This window comes from Amblyomma mixtum, chromosome 2 (assembly GCF_055824585.1).
Source record: "Amblyomma mixtum isolate Tamu chromosome 2, ASM5582458v1, whole genome shotgun sequence".
NCBI classification, from domain to species: Eukaryota; Metazoa; Arthropoda; class Arachnida; order Ixodida; family Ixodidae; genus Amblyomma; species Amblyomma mixtum.
The window spans coordinates 73,946,939-73,965,360 of NC_143013.1; the positions used below are offsets into that span (position 1 = coordinate 73,946,939).

Consider the following 18,422-nt stretch of genomic DNA (forward strand, 5'->3'; position numbering starts at 1 on the left):
GGAGAATTCGAAAAAAAAAGGCGGGAGCCGGACGTTAATTCGATTTAATAAGGGAAATCGGCCACACAGGGCCATAAATCGAAGTTTCTAAGAATGCTCAGAATGTGTAGATCGAGTTCCCGCGGCAAAAAGACGAGTTCAGATTCCTCTTCAGTGCACCTTCAAACTGTCTTTGCACCCTACATTACAATCTAGAATGCATGCAGGGAATTTTTTTTTTTTGCTTGTTTCGCTGCACATTTTGGTTAGTCCTCCCTCGTCTAAACCAGCAAACAAGAACTGCTAAGCATCCCATGTTTGTTTTTTAAACACTGCTTCTTACCTGACCGGGGTAGAGACCTACGTCCTGGATTGTACGCGACCGGTCAGGCAGGTGCTCGTACGTGTTGCTGCTACACCGGCTCCAAAGCCGCGTCTCCTTCTCTGGTGGCACTTTGAAGACAGCACGCATGTCCTTTTCTACCTGGCCTGTGGCGCGACAACGAAGCACAGAAGGCAAGACCAACTGGTAAGTGCCATAAACACACTTGAACGCAACGCACCTGTTTCCCCCCACCTGGCAAAACCAGGCACTGAAATGGGATATTATTTTTAGATAATAGACATAAAAAGCCATTTGAGAGCCCTGGTCTAAAAATACATCTGCTCAGTGTGGCCTTGCATTTAAGCACTTGTGACACTCTCCCTTACCAATTATTTTCAGCTTACTTTTCTTCCCCGCAAACTACAAATGACGAATAACTCATTAACTTATACTCTACAACAATCTGTTAACCTTATATATCAGCATGTTCGACAACACTGTCAAACAACACTGTCAACACTGTCAATCACTGTCAAAAGTGTCCACTTCATTCCTGTTTCGTTTGCTTGTGCTTTCGTGCAACAATTTATTTTTGGCTGTTATTTGTAACTGTTTTCCTCCTCCTGTTTGGGACAAATGCCAGCACTGTGTTATAAATAATTATGTATATACAGTGCATGTAAAGCAGAAATTGAAGAGAGGAAAAGAGAATAGCACTCCAGGCGACACACCAAGCAAAGGCTGGTCCAAATTAGATCTACCAGGACCAAGCAACCAAATGTCCACACAGGTGCACAGATGCTAAGCGTGAGTAACTTGCAAAGATCACATTAAAGGGACACTGAGGAGAAATTGAAGCTGGCTAGTATCGACAGAATACCAGCTCCTGATTACAAAAACGCCACTCATACTGACAACAAAGCTCTTGTAACGTAGAAAAGAGCAAGAACCAAAATACAGGTATCGCCGCCACAGGCCAAACTCACAAGTACAAGCGTGATGACGTCATAGGACAAAACAGTGTTGCTAGAACCAATGGTTCTAGAACCACTAGAACACGAGAATCCACGAATCACTGAGGCGCAGCCAATGCATGCGCAAATCTCCTTGACGTCGCCAGATGGCGCCACGTATCCGGCAGCTACGCGCGCCTGCAGCATCGGGACCAATCAGCGCCTGCTCACCGACAGAAGGCGGGCTCCCGGTATTCCGCTGGCAGTAACAAGGTACACGGTATGCTAAAGGTGTCTATTTGCTAGAACTTCGTTGACGACTTCGAGAACGGGATCCATCGTAACGCTGGCAAAACGCCGGTGCAAACATAAACGAAGCGACGGTAGCGACGGCCGCAATAGCTGACAGATGCCTTCAACGTGCGGCCGGCGGTAGATTTGTTTTCGGCTGCTGCCAGGCCGCACTGCTGGCCGTCAGAAATCACGGAGTCTGCATCACGTCATGTGCACGTCATGTTTCACGTCACTTAGTCCTGTGTCGTCATAGGAGAATCCCAAGTTTGAATCAGAGCGGCGGGAAAAACTTTTTCAACTTCGAATCCAAATTTCTTAGAAATAAATGCATCTTTCGCTGCCGGCCAAGTGGCAACAAAGCCATGAAATGCCAAACTATCGGATTTTGCTGTAAAAAAAAATATTGATAGAGCTCTCGTCACTGTCCCTTTAAAAGTTGCACGCACAGTGAGAAGTACACCCTTAGGAAGGCACCACAGAAAACAGTAATGAGTCATATGAAAGCAGAAAATTTGGTGGGTACAAGGAAGTTGGCAGGAGCAGGCAGCAGCTGATGCCATGCCTACTGCACCAAACACAGGAAAAAGGAAGAAAAGCTCACTCACCTATTGAGTCAACTTTGCTGAACCTCCGAGACACATACTGATCCATGTTTGAATTTGTGCACAGTTTGAATTCTAATGGGTACACTTCCACCTGCATTGGGAAAGAGACGTTCAGTGAAGATCTCCAACTGCCACTTGTGGCTGTATGACGGCACTCAGGTGGACACTAACGAGTGAACATTCCCTGGACTGGGACCTACTCCACCTTGGGACTAACGAGAAACGACATACACATCGCACGCACCTTGCAGGTCTTGACGAAGAGGCCCACCTCGATGACCTTGCGTGGAAGGGGAGTCTGGCCTGGCATGAGGCCGTACCAGGCCAGCATTTTGTCCCAGGCCTCATTTGAGAGAAGCAGGTAGTCCAGGTCTTCAATCAGGTGGTCCTTGATGTCCCCGCTGTTGTCCTCTGCGAGGTGGACGACAACAACAGGCGTGCCTAGTTAAACCACACTGAGGCCTCATGGACTCGGATTTCAAGCTCACGGCAACACCTTGCCATCCCAACACTCAGCGGACACCACCCCCGGTGCACAACACACGCGGTAGGGCAAACTGCCGAGGAACGCATCTAGCCAACCATGAGCATCTCACATGCACACTTCCAGTTTGCAATACCACACGGCACAAAAAGCTAGAAGACACCACATGTCACTTTCCATTCACAACAAAAGCAAGTGATGGGTGCTCACGTTATTCAGCTGTAGTATTCTGCCTTGAGCTAGTTTCTCTAGTTCCAGGTTTTCTAGTTGAGCCAGGCGTGTTTGCGAACGCAAAATTTTTTGAGTGATTAGCATTGGACGAAAGGCACAGAAAACACCAGAGTGCCTGTGTGGTATATTTTCAGTGCCTTCTGTCCACTGTTAAGCTAGCATTGCATCCTAAATGTTTCAGTTGTGTATGGAAGAAAAATCGGAATGTCCGAAAACAGGCCAAATACCATTACAGATTTCGCTTTGAGTGTCTCCTGGTGCCACTCATTTCATCCTGGAAAACTTAAAAACTAATATGGACACGTAGCCTTTCTTCTTTTTGCTACCACTGATGCTTAGTGCAAGGCAATACCTACCGCCGTACATAGTGCCAATTAGCAAAAGGTTCATGTGTTGCAAATTTCTCCATGGTGTTCACCTTTTACACAGACCAGTGAACAGTGACTACCACATCAGTGAATTCGGTAACTGGATGCAACGCATCAGGGCAGAGCAATTATAATGAATGAAGAAGAAATGACTTTTTCAAGGCAAGAGAGAGTGAGCAAGAGATGAACAGAAAGGCAGGGAGGAAAGATTTTACAGATACCCAAATGCACATGCACCATGACAATGAAAGAAGCCTTTAACCCCATAAGACATAGTCATCGTTTCCAGAAATGACTTCATATGAACTCATGCAGGACAAATACTAAGCTGAAAACCACAGAAAAACATGCCATTTGTGTAACCAATGAAACCTGGGGTAAACTTAAGCCTAAAGTAACTGCCAGACCAAAAACTAATTTCATTTTTTACAGCAGGGTGTTAATGCATGGAGGCTGTTCAGCCATGTTAAAGAGAACAATGATAACATGGAAAGCACTGTATACCAGTACACTCCAAACTTCAGGGGCAACATACAAAGGGTCCATCCATTTGCTGCATAAAATGCACACGACAGATTGTTACTATGTGATTATTTTTGATGCAATGAGGTGGGTGAAATTTACCTACACTGGTTAAGCATGCTAAAACAATGTGTCTGCAATGTCAGCGGTGTCACTAAAAACATTTTGCGATGTGCTTTCCAGTGCCTCAGCCCGCCCCACAGATTCCACAGTACTGTCACTGATTCAGAATCATTATATAGGCCATGAAGAGCACAAAGTTAGCACTGTTGTGTGACTGGCATCATATAGTGTGTCAATAACCTGAACACAAGAACTTCAATGTTTTCAGTTTTTGCGGTGACAATTTTGGCTTTCTGAACCCACCATACTTGTCTACACAGACATGGCACTTGTTTGTGACAACTACCTATCAGAAGGCCCAGCCGAAAATCTGATGGGTTAGGGCAGTCAGCTACCAGATGCTTTGTCACTAATCTTTTAGGCCCAAACTCAAGCAATAGAATCACAACATACTGATTAGCCCTGTATAGCATCAAAAAGTAAAAAAAAAGCAAAATCTTTTCATTTGTTCATTCTGTTCCTCTAGATGATAATAATTTAAGTACCGGGACATTACATTTAAGCATTTGCTAATCTTCCCAGAGAAATCAGGGCCCACTTTCCCAGTCCTGTCTTATTCGTGGTTTAAACCCTATCAACTCTCAAGCATGGAACATACTACTCTAGAACATATGCTCCCACTTAAAGATGACAATCATTAGCATCGATCAACATTTCTGCACCTTGGTCCCTATGAAAAGCAATAGACAAGTGACTGATTTGATTGATCGATTTGTTGGGGTTTAACGTCCCAAAGCGACTCAGGCTATGAGGGACGCCATAGTGAAGGGCTCTGGAAATTTCGACCACCTGGGGTTCTTTAACGTGCACTGACATCGCACAGCACACGGGCCTCTAGAATTTCGCCTCCATCGAAGTTCAGCCGCCACGGCCGGGATCGAACCCGCATTCTTTCGGGCCAGCAGCCGAGCGCCGTAACCACTTAGCCACCGCGGCAGGTCAATAGACAAGTGACATATACCTTCACTTTTTCACGTGCATTGGTCTAGTGTAACTGGATAATGTGAGCAGCCAACTGTACATATGCTAGCAAGCAACAAAAAGTATTGCATAAAATTTCGCCCCTTGAACCTTCACAGCAGACACTACATACAATGCAATATGATGATATAACAGGGAAATTTCCATAAAGTCTGCTGACTGTCAGAAATAACTGCGTTGGAACAAAAAGATGTTAATTAAAAATAAAAGGAGCTGGTTACAACCCTCCATTCCCAACATTTTGTTGCTCCTATTGGCACTGCCACCTATTTAAAAGGTAACCTTTCAGCTCTTAGGGAACCGAGTGAAAGATAAGTTTTATGCAACCATAGCAAAAGAACAAAACCAGCACCTAATAGTAATGCGATGCACGAACACCCCTGGCTGGAAATGACACACAACCCAATAGCCTAACCCTGACTTAAGCAAAAATTATCTTGCTTATGAAATTTTATTCACAGCGATTCAAAAAAGTGATCATGATTCGATGAACATCAGCTAGCTAGGTACACACACACACACACACACCACTATCCAGTTTTATGCCTACATACCTGCATACAATTACTTCCCTCCATACATTGCAACATAATACATCCTGTTTTGCCCCTTACACAAATTCTGAACTGCATTTAGAACAGTCAAAATGGTAGCATGCCTGACTCTTCCCTTTGTATATTCCACCCCCCCCCCCCCCCCCCCCCCCCCCCCCCCCCCCCCCCCCTTCAAGCAGGAAATGACAGTATGGCCCAGTGCGACCCATAATCAGCGAACATCCTGTTGTACTGTTCAGTCATTTTTTATGTCGCAAACGCTCGCTACAAAAACGTAAAAAAATGCAAGGGTTAGAACTGCATTCAAATAAACTGAAGACATGGCTTAGCCTTAAAAAGAAAGCCATGTGTGCTTTCAAAAATTTCAATTAGCCGTATGAAGCCACTGCAAAACATGTTGCTTCGCTAGGGAAAAATGTTCCATCAACAAGTGCAGAGAAGAAACGTTATCTAATCTCGGAACACTCAACGCACACACCCGTTTCCTGCCTGTGTTCGAGAGATGCATAAAGCTGCAAACCCTTTTGTGAAAGAGGAAGTGCAGAAGAACAACTTCATAAAGCACGCAGCATTTGAAAGAGCAACAAGGCACTGCCTCGGAGTTCAGAAACTAGACAAGCAGCAATGCTTATAGTACAGCAAAAGCACATTTTCTTTAATACGAGTGTCTAAAAGCTCAACTGCTGGAAGCCTTCACAATGCAACCATCTCGTGCACTGAGAAAGAAAACACCAGCTCAGCTTTGTGCTCATTACACCTTTCAGCACTGAAATATGCACACAGGCCAAACGTGTGGCCTGCATTCAATGCTTTAGAACGCCTCCGAGAGCACCACTCCTTCACTACATATCCAAATAGCATTACTCCACAACAAAATTGAATCACTGACCACAAACAAGAAAGGACAAGCAGGCATATGCAAAAAAAGACTAGCAAGCATCAAGATCGTAACTGCTCCAGTAAAGCAAATCTTTTAGCAGTGTCTAAATGCACTGTGTAAATGTTTAATCTCCAAAGACACTCTTTGCTACAACGGGCCTACTGAAATTAACCAGGAGAAGTGCTGGATCAGGAACTGCTGAGCACAATGCAAAGAGTTAGGTATAACGCTCTTACACCACCTTAAAATAATACGCATGGACACAAAGTATAGCACTGACCAACAATGAAACACTATAGCAGTGCACTATGTGTGACAAAGGAACGTACGCATGATTCATGCATCTGATCACTCATGTGCCAATTACTGAAACGAAGCAGCGTAGCACAAATACTATGACTACTACAACTCTTATCAACTCGAAGTGCATCAGAAAAGCTGATCTACCCAGCCAGTCATTAGTACTCGATACAGTAATGCCAAGTGCTGATAAACTGTTTACTCTAGCTGATAAAAAAAAAAAGTACAAGGTCACATAAAAAGCGACCTGATGTCCAAGCCATCTACTAAACTATGCATAGTGTATACCGCTAAAGTTTAAAAACATGACTTGGATACAAATAAAAGCACACATGCTTGTGCATTTGTTGGTATGGCTATGGTACGGCGGTTAAAAATGAATGCCAGTTTGCATTCCCCTTTATGTGACAGTAATGACCTCGTTCTGTTACTACATACAAGCCAATAGGAGGTATTCACTGAGGCTGCGCTACCAGACGGCGCGAGCGTCGTCGCGGCAGGCGCGCCATGTTTGCGGTCGTTTCAGGCCAGCTCGCGCAGTGTCACGGTGCGCCGTGAGGTACCCGGCCTGAACTGTTAGTGATCCGTAACATATTTGTACGTTGTTGAATACGTCAGTGACCACTTATCTTTGTGGAGCGCGTATTGTGCATGAAGTTTGCAGCAGAATTCTTCTGCGCCGTGATATAACCGAGCTGCCTCAACTCGGCAGCAAAACTGGCTGGCTGGCTGCGCTGCACGCAAGAACGTACACGACTTGCAGCTTTTAATGTCAGTTGATAACTGTCAGCTAGTCATGCAGGGCACATCGCGGATAAACAGCACGATTAATTACCGAAATTCCAGAACTGCCACCGCAGAAATTGATAATTCAAGCGCCTAGCTGTAGTCCGCGAACTGCTGACGCTTCTCAGACGTACGGTCTTTCAGCAGAAAGGCAAAGCGTCATAGCTGCCTTATTTACCCGATAGAACGGCCAAACAAATACTGCCATGCGCTCGCAGCACGAACGGCAGACACAGCGAGAATGTTTTGCAGTTTTGATTGTAGCTACGTAGCGCTGCTTCGTATGCACAAGAACGTTTTCGCAGCAACGCAGTGTGCAGCAATTCCGCTAGATTCAGCTGTAACACGCCACTTTCAGCAGGTAGAGATGAAAAGTTAAGCTACAGCTAAGTGAACAGACCCTTCGAATTACTCACCTCTTCAAAAACGGCACTTCGGCCGTCGGCACCCACAGCACGACTCTTGGACTCACCCGCTTGTCAAGTAATTGCACCCTCTCATAGGTTTATATCCTTTAATTCCTTGGCCTGCCAGCAAACTTAAGCCGTGCACAAGGTGGGCCTCGATACCGGTGAATTCAACGCGCGTCAGCAGTCTTGTATACGTCGCACACCATGCCGGTGCCTCCGCATTCCTACGGGGGGTCGACCTTTTCACAAAGTAGAACCTTCTGAGCGTGCCCGCTCTTTTCTGCTTCGCACAGTTCACGGAATATTCACTCAGTCACGCGGCGGCACGGGTCGGACAGAAATTACGTGCGGCGAGACGCGAAATACACTTACATTTCACCCATCACCAGCTATTCAAACGCTGCGGCTGGCTGCGGCGGCCGCGCGCGCGACCACCAACATGGCGAATGCCGCGCCGGCCGCTAGCGCCCCTTGCGGATGACGTCATGTGAATACCTCCTATACAGTTGCATCAAATGTGTGCGTCATTTTGCAACTAAAGCTGAAGCTGCACCTGTGACTTTGCGCAAACGGCAGCGGCACCATCAGAATGTTGGCCTACGTTGTCAAATCCGCAGTGACACCGCGCGCTCCGTTCTAGGGAACAATCGTTGCGCCTGTCAGTGAACAGCGCTCACTGAGCACGGTTCCAAAGCGCGCGTTCCCGCGGCACTGACCTCTCAGTAACGGTGTATTGTCAATCGGCCCAGGGTGCGTAGTCTGTTCTCCGATGTTATTGGACGTCTCCCACGAGTCGTAGCCGACGTACCTCTTCCACTGGTTGAACCATTTCTTGTCAATCATGTACCTGCAATCGGCGGGGCAATCGCGGCGTTATCGTGGACCCATCCAGCTCACCACGGCACACGATCGCACGCGGCCACGAAGCGATCAAACCTACGCCCAGGTCCGCCGCGGCTGACGGCAACGAACGAAGGTGGGGGGCCCCGCGGTTCCCAACGGAGCGCGCTTAATAGACCCGTTCTGCGCGACGGACCCGAAGGAAGTATCGCCGGCGTTTCGAAAGCAGAGATTGAATGCGGGCTCTCGGCGCACGACGGTAATGATGCATAAAAAGAACTGCCAAATAAGGCTAGCGAGAGCGCCTCGCGGAGTGGACAGAGCAGAGTCCGGGCCGGTCGCAGCTCGTCAGACTCAGGCCCGACACATGGGCCAAGGCGATGAATCGCGAATGACTTACGGGACCCAAAGGGGAGACGCTTGGACCCGCACCAATGCGAGCCGCTGCGTAATTGCCAAGTGCCAGAGACGCCAGGGGATTTCTTTTTCGGCTGGCGGGCAGGCAGCTGGCGACCTTGGGCGTTAACCTCATGCTTCCAGAGCTGGCACGACGGACAGCTCGAACGGGACGACCGCATGACGCGAGACTCGAATCTCCCCGAGCTACAGTGAGGGAGCAGCGGCGAAACGTTGCTCCGTCCTCGGACGCTCATTCGCCGGCACGCTACGTAGGGCACGACGGCAGTTTCCGCGGCGTTTTCGAGGTCCCATCGACAAAGGGGTGCGCCGAATGACAGGCGGGTTCATTGCCTACTCACCATATGTCGTCCTTCTTCAGTGGCTTCTTGAATAAATTTGAAATCTCGTTCCGCTGTGTCTCCAAATCGGGAGCAGGAGGACCACCTTCCGCCATTTTCGAAGAAGAACCGAAGAGCCTCGATGTGACGTTGCAATACTTGCGCTGAGCTCGCGGAGATGTGAGCTCGCGTGCAACAACTTTCATAAAACGTTTTAACAAATTTTTGATGACGTTTAGTCACATTCTAATGACGTCACATAAAAGTTTTGTTTGTTTGTTTGATAATGGTACGATTGTTGGGTTGGTTGGTCACTGGTAAAAAATGCGTATTCATAAAAGATGTTTTAAAATTTTTATTCGCATATATTATGCAAAATTTTATCAGACAACTTACTTTCTAATAAAACACCGTGAATACACATTGCAGTTTAGTACATTACGTACAACTTGGAAGTAATTTACAGTTTATTCCTTGCTGTAGCACGATCTATAAAAAATTAATTTTTAAAGCTTAGGTAATAGCACAAACATCGTGAGTAAATGTACCCGCAGCCTAGCCTGCACGGGCTCGTCCTTCCGTACACTAGCGCACCTTGCGGCGAGAAACAAAAATATTTAACGTGTGCGAAGCCTTGGACGAAAGCCTTTGCCCCCTTTGCGCCGGTTGTGGGTGTGCTGCTGCATTTGTCATGTCCGGCTGTTATTGATAGCGGATTCCCGGTGAAACACGTAATCATGGTAAGCTAAACCTTGGAACCTAACTTCATGCATGTCACCTTGTAGTGTTCCGTTTGATCCGAGTTTTCTCTGCTCAGAGCGATACCGAAAACTTCTGCCGTCACTGGTCCGTCCCGTCCAATGGCTCCGCGGCAGTATAGGCGTTGTCATTTCAAAAGCTCCCCATTTTCAGTTCCGTATCGCGCGGTATCAGTCGTGCTCACGGTGGAAACTGCACTTCTTGTCGAGATCCTTACGAGAGCAATACTGATGGACTCGATGGGAGCAGGCTATCCATCGCAGGGGCAGCCGCTCGTAGCTGTCCTTCGCTTTCGGAGAGCTGGCTGACCGCTCATGTGTGAATAATAAGGCGATTGAAACTCAGTATCGAGGTGACTGTGCGCGTTGGAAGACGGGGCGCAGGCTTGATTGACTCCGACGACCTGTCTGGGAGGGGTGATGGCGCGCACGGGAGCGAAACTGTGAAGGCACTGGAGGGAGCGTGCACAGACGTCACAGCGCTGTAAACAGACGTCTTTTACGTCTCCCCCTTTTCTTTTTGAGCCTGTGCCGCCGCGCTTCTTCGCTTGCTGCCTTCAACACAGAGGCAGCCTGCGGCGCGTACCTCGTCTCCTGTTTCCGACCGACTCGTTTTGCTGTTGCGGTCATCTGTGGTTTTTTTTCCCACCCAGTGTCCGCCTTGCGGAGCGCATACAAAAATGTATTGTTTAAGGAGGTTTCGCTATATGCGCAAAGGAGATTAGTAGTTCTCCGTTAAGGGGTAGACAGTTTCACAAACCCTTAGAGTAAAGCATGCCCAGGAAGTAGAATTCACAGCGCTCGAAATGTGAAATAAATTTTTTTTTAGGGAATTTTTGAAGTGAAGTGTCTCGAGTTTGGTTTTATTCATATATTGAGCTAGTAAGAAAGATGGGAATGTAGTTCACCCCAAACTTGGCTCACCAATTAAATATGTCAAAATTTGAAAATTAAGCAAGTGCAGCGAGTATAGTATGCTTCCAAGTGTTTCTGTGTGCAGACGGTGCTGTAATAATCTGCCAATTAATCAACCGAATCATTGCAGTACAAAGAGTTTATCATTAGCCGACTGGATACCTCATTACCGTCAGTGGGCTTGCATTCTATGCTGTCATAGGCATGCACAGGTCTCTCCATAAAAGGGGACCACAGTTCTGGTAGTGCCTGTTCATGTCTCGTGGGTAGCAGGGAACAATATTAGGCAAAATTTCTCTTCCCTGTGTCTATTAGGGGGGCCACTGCTCCCTTGCCCACCTTCTGTGCATACTGTTACCAGGAGAAAGTATGCATTAGCAGAAAAATCATGCTAGCAGATAAACACACTTGTGAGGTGCCCAATTCAGGCAAGAGGCACGTAATTGTGGTTGCGGTGAAGGAAATTGTAATCATTTATATTAAACATGAATGTGTTGAAAAATGTTTGGGAGAAACAAAAGTGTTGAGAGTTAAGAAAAAATATGCTAGACTTAGGCCATTCCTCTGACATAAAATTCCAGATTTCAGAAGTGGGTTGACTCGTACACAGATAAATGAGTAACATTTGTTTCTGCCTGTTTCAGTCTGCCACGTTGCGGCCGTACCTGACTGCCGTCAGGCACACCTTGAATGCAGCCATGTGCCTGGAGAACTTCGCTTCCCAAGTTGTAGAAAGGCACAACAAACCCGAGGTTGAAGTCAGGTATAGCCTTTTGGTGTATCACGAAAACACTAAAATTATGAGGAACCTTTGGAAAGCCAAAAAAAATGAAGTGATGTTTTACCCTGTCTTACTTTGTTATGTGTTGTAGTGGTGTGGTCCCTTCTTTTTATTTTTGCGGTGACATGATAATGCATTTCAACATAACATGTAGCTTAAATCTTGACTGTGTTAATACCAGGTGTGCATGCCATCATGCAGAAAAGATAAAAGTGCTATATTTACTGCAGTGTAAAGCCTTAACCCATATGATAAAGCAAAAACATTGACCTAATGATGTGCACAATGATCTGGTGTCTCGTAGACACTGATGGCAGCTGTATCGAAAAGTCCCACCAGCTAGATTCAGCTGCTGAAAGCATTGCACACTCAATGGCTGCTAAAGGTGTGACTTCCATTTATAAAGGTTGTGCGAGCTAAAACGTGCTTTCCGCTGGCTTAGCCTGGTGGCTTGATAGGTGTGCATGTGCTTGAAGCCATGTTAGACTCAATTTTCGTTAGCATCCACCTGAGCGCAGCCAAGCGGCTACAAAGCCCCGGACGCTGACTAGCTTTCCTTTGTATGCTATACATGCGAAATTAGTAATTACTTCCTAACTTAAATCTACTCCATCTTACACTGTAATAAGGGAGTAATTACTCATTGGCATCCACCCGAGTGCAGCCATACGGCTACAAAGGAAAGCTATACAGCTTTCTCAGAAACTTCGTAGTTAAAGAAAAATTCGTCCTGGTCCGGGGTTCGAGCCCAGGACCACCGCTACACCGGAGCAGTCGCTCTACCAATTGAGCTAACCAGGACGGCAAGCTTATGGTAGGACGAGAGCGAATTGATCAATAACTCGAAGTGGGAACTGTGTTGGTCAAATGTTTAGGGGAATCCCCCAAGGTGGAGTAGATTTGTAATAAGGGAGTAATTACTCATTGGCATCCACCCGAGTGCAGCCATACGGCTACAAAGGAAAGCTATACAGCTTTCTCAGAAACTTCGTAGTTAAAGAAAAATTCGTCCTGGTCCGGGGTTCGAACCCAGGACCACCGCTACACCGGAGCAGTCGCTCTACCAATTGAGCTAACCAGGACGGCAAGCTTATGGTAGGACGAGAGCGAATTGATCAATAACTCGAAGTGGGAACTGTGTTGGTCACCTTACACTGTGCTTGAAACTACTGGGTGGACTTTGAAAATTCCTATCATTTCTCTCACTCCTGCGTGCAAGAATTGGGAGCAATGGTTGTACTGCTGTGCACAAAATCTAAGATGTGAAGACAGAAGAGGAGGAGTGTACGACACGCAGCAGTGGTCCCAGGCACCAACAAAACCAAGGGGAGGAACCAAGAGTGGGAATGAAACTTAGGGGCAAGGATAAAACTGAGACAACTGAACTGAAAAACAGTGAACAATGGAGCCAAGACCAAATAATGGAACAAGGTGACGAGACACTACAGCGAAGGACAAAGGACCGTGTTGTGGGGAAATAGTATGATAGTACAGCACAGCAGTACACTAGAGAGAGAGTAGTGGAGTGGAAACAAAATATAAAAGTCTAGCACTGAATGTGGCAGCACTATAGTCAGCTTTGGTCACCATGGGCATGCCGTGCATGTCTACTCAAAGCGGAGACAAAGAGGGACAGCATATGTGGCACAGGGGTGCACAGTTTCCAGAGGGGCAGGAGCATCACTTTGGTTTTGCACCATTAGACTCTGGTTGTTTATTTGAGACAGCAAATAATATTCAAGCACAGAAGCAGTGCCAAGTCGAGCTAGAATGGCAGAACACCCCGTCTTTCACTCCAAAATGCGACACTAATCATATGTGCGAGTACAGAATGACCAGGACTAGTGGAAATGTAAACGACACGTGTGCTACTAAAAGTTGCGCTTTCGTTTAAATCTGTCGTTTTGCTCTTAGAACATGTATGGCCAGTACCAACTCCCACAGGTTTCAGTTTTGCTGAAGCAACAGTAATTGGCACTGCATTACATACCGGGAGCACAATTTCTATACCTGGCTTGTTTCACCTGGATGTGCAGATTGGTTTACATGAAGTTCTTGCATCAGCCGTAAGCACCAGTAATGCTTTCTCGGAGCCAGTTGCATCAACTCGTGTATGGTAACTGCATGTTCTGCCATGTATGCCGGGCTTTGAAAGCACATACAGGCTGATTCCGCATCTCCCTGTCCACGTGGCGTTGTACACACTGGGAGCAAAGATTCACTGAAGCCACTAAATTTGGGTGGCTTAAAAGTGAGCAGGACTAAATGCTCTCCGGTCGCCAGGTTCTGTGTATCACGGGGTACACACTCATTTCCTTTGTCCTTGTGCCCTCCAGTTGCACAATCTCACGTCCCCTGTCTTCTCCCCTTCCACAGGAGTAGCAAGGAGCTCCTGCTCGCGCCCGTGGTGATAAGCCGCAATGAGAAGGAGAAGGTGCTTATCGAGGCCTCCATCAACTCGCTGCGCATCAGCATCGCCATCAAGCAGGCCGATGACATCGAGCACATCCTCTGCCACAAGTTCATGCGCTTCATGATGATGCGCGCCGAGAACTTCATCGTGCTCCGGCGCAAGCCCATCGAGGTGAGCATCCAGTTCGGACGCACTCTTGCTGCCACTCGTCCCTCTGCTTCCCCAGTGACCTATTGATAGACTTTGGAAACAACTAACCGATGAATTTTATGACTTGGCAACCACAGAGGGAGCACAGTGCATCTTGGTGCATCTTGAGTGCTCCTGCATCCCACTGGCTTTGTCCTGCCATATTTGCACGCTTAGTGTTGCATTAAGTGGATTGGGACACTGAGCCCCCAAATGGTGCCATAGTTGCCAATCCTAGCTTCTGTCCTTCTCTCGCATTATTATGTTCATCACCTCATATAAAGATATTGCATAATAGAATCCATATTTACTTTTTGCTTGCAGTGTCCAAGTCTCGCTTGGACTCTTAGACGGGGGGGGGGGGGGGGGGGGAATCTTACTGAAAGAAAGGCTACCTTAGGAGCCATACCAGTCCATGTCATCCCTTCCTTCTTTCCATTGATGCTGGTCTTTGGCTGAGCAACAAATGCTGGGAGCTGTTTCTGAAGTTTGTTTTCATTCATGGAATGGTGCACAGCTGCACTAGGAGCGCAGGTAGCAGATTTTACTTCTCTGCCGAGCATCCAGTGTGTTTCGGTGCGCAGGGAAGGCCTTTGAGCAAAGCAGAAACATGGAGGACCATAAACTCGCAGGAAAAAGAAGTGCATAGTTTTGGCTGTAGCCAGAAGTGAGGGGTACTGTTTTGCACAACTTCTCATCCACGACTAATGCTGGTGTTCTTTCACAGAAGTATTACGTAGTGTCAGTTTCGTGAAATTTCACTGCTGTCATGGTTCCCATATTGCCAACCGTTTACCATTTTACAGTTGCTGTGATGTTTAGGCATCGTTCATCAGTGTACTAGATATCGTATCTCCTAATGGGCATATGACCTGCGTGAGGAGGGAATGTTACTCAGGACCTTGAGTTTGGGTGCTTGTTCCATTGTTTGCAAGTGCATATGTGCGAGCATGAAACAGAGCCTCTTGTGATGTTATAATAGCTGTAAGATTGGTTGAATCGATTGCTTCATAGCTTTTGCTGGTAACTAGAACTGAAGCACCATCTGTTCACTGCTATGTTTAGTGCGTCATGCAGGGATGTGGAATTTTTGCTGTTTGCTTTTTGTGGCTGGGAGGAACACGTTTTAGCCTTCAAGATCCATAGGAGATATATTAGCTGGACCAGCCCTAGTAGTCTGTCGTATCAAACTTTCTGTGCCAGGAGGACCTACAACTTGCAACAAGCAAGATGCGAGTAAAAATGAAAACTTTCTCTCTCTCTCTCGGCAGGGTTACGACATCTCGTTCCTCATCACAAACTTCCACACGGAGCAGATGTACAAGCACAAGCTGGTTGACTTTGTGATCCACTTCATGGAGGAGATCGACAAGGAGATCAGCGAAATGAAGCTGGCGCTCAACGCGAGGGCACGTATCTGTGCCGAGGAGTTTCTCAAGCGGGTGAGTGCTGCCGCGTGCCAGGGTGTTTGTCACGTATATGCATTTGCATGCATTTCCCCGCTGGCCTTTGTTGGATTCCTTGACACTTCCAGCACTTGGCAAGTTGGCCTCAAGGCAACAGAAACCTTAACAGTAGTGGTAATGCATGTGTGCATTCGTCATTTGCAAATCTGGCTTGCTTGTCAAACACTGACTCCATTTGGTCATTCGCAAGCTTTTCGCTTGCACTGAATTCATTTGGTAACACTTTCTCCCATTGGTCACTTGAAATGCATGGAAGCACAGAAATGCTTTCTTGTTATGCATGGAAATTCATGTATTTCAAGTTTAAGCTGAAGTGCTAGAAAGCAGATGATAGCAAAGCTTCTTTTAAAACGATATTTTCACTAGAAGTCAGTTATAAATTTTGAAATTAAAATATTGAAGTATGTAAGCTTATGCCAGTGATATGAATTTTATACATGCTAACCTTTTGTATTTACTGGAGTGTTGGCTGATACATCGATAGGTGAGCCTCTTAACTTCGAGAACCAGGAAAAAAAATCAGTGTTGTATATGTAGACCAGTGCAAGCTCCAAGCTGCCAACATGCAGCTAAAGTAACTGGCACTTTGACAAACTTGCCACTGCAGACGGCAAACCTGCAGTCTGAGTGCATGACAGAAGGAAGAATGTGTAGGCGACAGTCTATCCCAAGATGTTAGGGTGGACACCGCCGGGCTGTGTGCTTATCATAATATCAGGCTTATCTCCGAGCCTTTTGAGCTGCTCTCTTGAAAAGAGAGGCACATCAAACCTTTGCAGTATCGGTGGTATAGCAACTCGCATACTTTGCAAAGGTTCAGGGGCAGCTGAAAGGCGAGTCTTTCCACTGCGAAATTGCTTGTGTTGGCCTCTCCCCCCCTTTTCTGAGTCTGTATCCAGGTGAAAATCACTCGCAGGACAAGTTGCGAAAACTTGGCGACTTGCCCTGCGAGTGATTCACACAATGGTTGACCCTCAAGTTTTGGCAGAGTCGTTGCATTGAAAAAAATGCAGATAAACATACACAGGTAAATATGGTGATTAGTTAAGGTTTTTCAGCATCCATTGTCACTGTGAAAGTAGTGTTGTCTGGCTGCCTCCTCTTGTTTGTCCGAAGAGCTGTTTGGCTACCCAATTTCTAGGAAAAGGCCATTGCCATTCCTTGAAAGTACAGCACAGCTGTGGGGCCTCTGCTTAGCGCCTGGACCCAGTTCGTCCAATTTGCGCTGCGAGTGTAAAGTGCTTGAAAATTTGTGCAGACAGACCAATGACCACAGAGACTAAACAGCGTCGTTAGTGTCGGAGGTAGCAACAAGCTTATGTGTACCTCATAGTCAAATATCTACTAGGGTTCTATAGTTTCAGAGCGTACATTTATTACATTTATTTATTAAGGCATCAAGAGTTTTGAATGCTGTCGTTTTGCCAGCGCATAACAGAATTACGTGTCCCTGTGTTCTTTTTTAATGCGGTAGCGTTAGTTTCCACATTCCGCAAAAATGGTTGCACGTCATGAAATTCACTGATTGGTCAGGGGAAGTCACGTGACCTTGTGACATCATCACCGGTGGTCACAGGCCCATCGTAGTAACAGTGGGGATTTCTGATGCTATCGCATTCCACTCTTTTAAGGAGTCCCCCAAGTTTTTTGTTCTCATCAACGAGGTTGGCTCGAGGCCCCTCTTTAATCAGTGCACACGTTCCTTGCCTGTGCTCTGGTGCCTCACATTTGACGCTGTTCGCATGACTGAAATTGCGGTCTGTCTTTTTGTTGCAGTTTTGACAAGGTCACAGCCTGCTCCTGCTGCTGGCAATGGTTTCTCTCCCACACACACACAAAAACATTTATATAAATATTCTATATGAATCATGTTATTGTAATAAACATTTTTTCTTTAATAACACTTGAGCAGCACTTCGTTTAAAAAAAAAACATCTCACCTAGCTTGCTTTGCTGTCGCCTCGACAGTAACCACATACCGGGTGTTTCAGCGAAGACTAAAAAAATTCCAAAATATAGGGTGTTCAAAGCGGAAATGAAGTCTTGTAAGGAATGAACTGTCAGTTGCTATGACAGTAATCCTTATGAGGTAACTAACAAACTTGCCAATTAACCACTTAATTAGCACAGTCTGGTGGTTAGTGCCAATGAAGAGTTTGAAGCCACGGACAATGATGCCATATCAGTTTTTTAAATGAAAAAGTAATCCTCTAAAGTCCTGAAGCGTAAGGAAATCTGGTGCTTTCTGCACAAAATAATGTGATCGTTACTTTTGAGAGCGACTAGGCAAAAGTGCATGCAATGGAGCAAGCAGTTTGAATTTGGCGCCATACTCATGCAACACGTCACCTGCGGACATTGTGCTTGCACCGAGCTTCATTCGCTTGGTTCTGGTTTTGTACAGAAAATGGGACTGGATTTTCTGCCGTGCCAGGGCTTTAGAGAATTACTCTTTATTGGCATCAAGAACTGATATGGTGTTGTCTGGCCTGTGGCTTCAAACTCTCCATTGGCACAACAACCTGGCC

The 18,422-nt window shown here is 46.4% G+C and overlaps 2 protein-coding genes across 4 annotated transcripts in view; one reads left to right on the forward strand and one right to left on the reverse strand.

The window, feature by feature from the left end:
- The window catches only part of LOC149359750 (ubiquitin carboxyl-terminal hydrolase 15-like), a 48,166-nt gene extending 38,609 nt beyond the window's left edge, over nucleotides 1–9,557 (reverse strand). For all 3 annotated transcript variants that reach the window (XR_016288800.1, XM_089571880.1, XM_089571879.1), the window contains exons 1-5: nucleotides 9,394–9,557; nucleotides 8,512–8,642; nucleotides 2,401–2,567; nucleotides 2,157–2,247; nucleotides 323–468 (exon numbers count right to left, since the gene is read on the reverse strand). Coding sequence is in view for 2 of the 3 variants with exons in the window: in XM_089571880.1 (XP_089428006.1) it covers nucleotides 323–468; nucleotides 2,157–2,247; nucleotides 2,401–2,567; nucleotides 8,512–8,642; nucleotides 9,394–9,488 (630 nt within the window). In the remaining variant the exon portion in view is untranslated. The remainder of the gene's footprint in view (nucleotides 1–322; nucleotides 469–2,156; nucleotides 2,248–2,400; nucleotides 2,568–8,511; nucleotides 8,643–9,393) is intronic.
- A 455-nt stretch (nucleotides 9,558–10,012) lies between these two features.
- Nucleotides 10,013–17,802, forward strand: Arpc4 (Actin-related protein 2/3 complex, subunit 4). Its single transcript, XM_089571883.1, has 5 exons — nucleotides 10,013–10,112; nucleotides 11,690–11,808; nucleotides 14,203–14,410; nucleotides 15,700–15,870; nucleotides 17,671–17,802. Exons 1-5 carry the CDS (start codon nucleotides 10,110–10,112, stop codon nucleotides 17,674–17,676), a joined length of 507 nt encoding a protein of 168 aa, XP_089428009.1. The 5' UTR covers nucleotides 10,013–10,109; the 3' UTR covers nucleotides 17,677–17,802.
- Nucleotides 17,803–18,422: the final 620 nt, after the last annotated feature.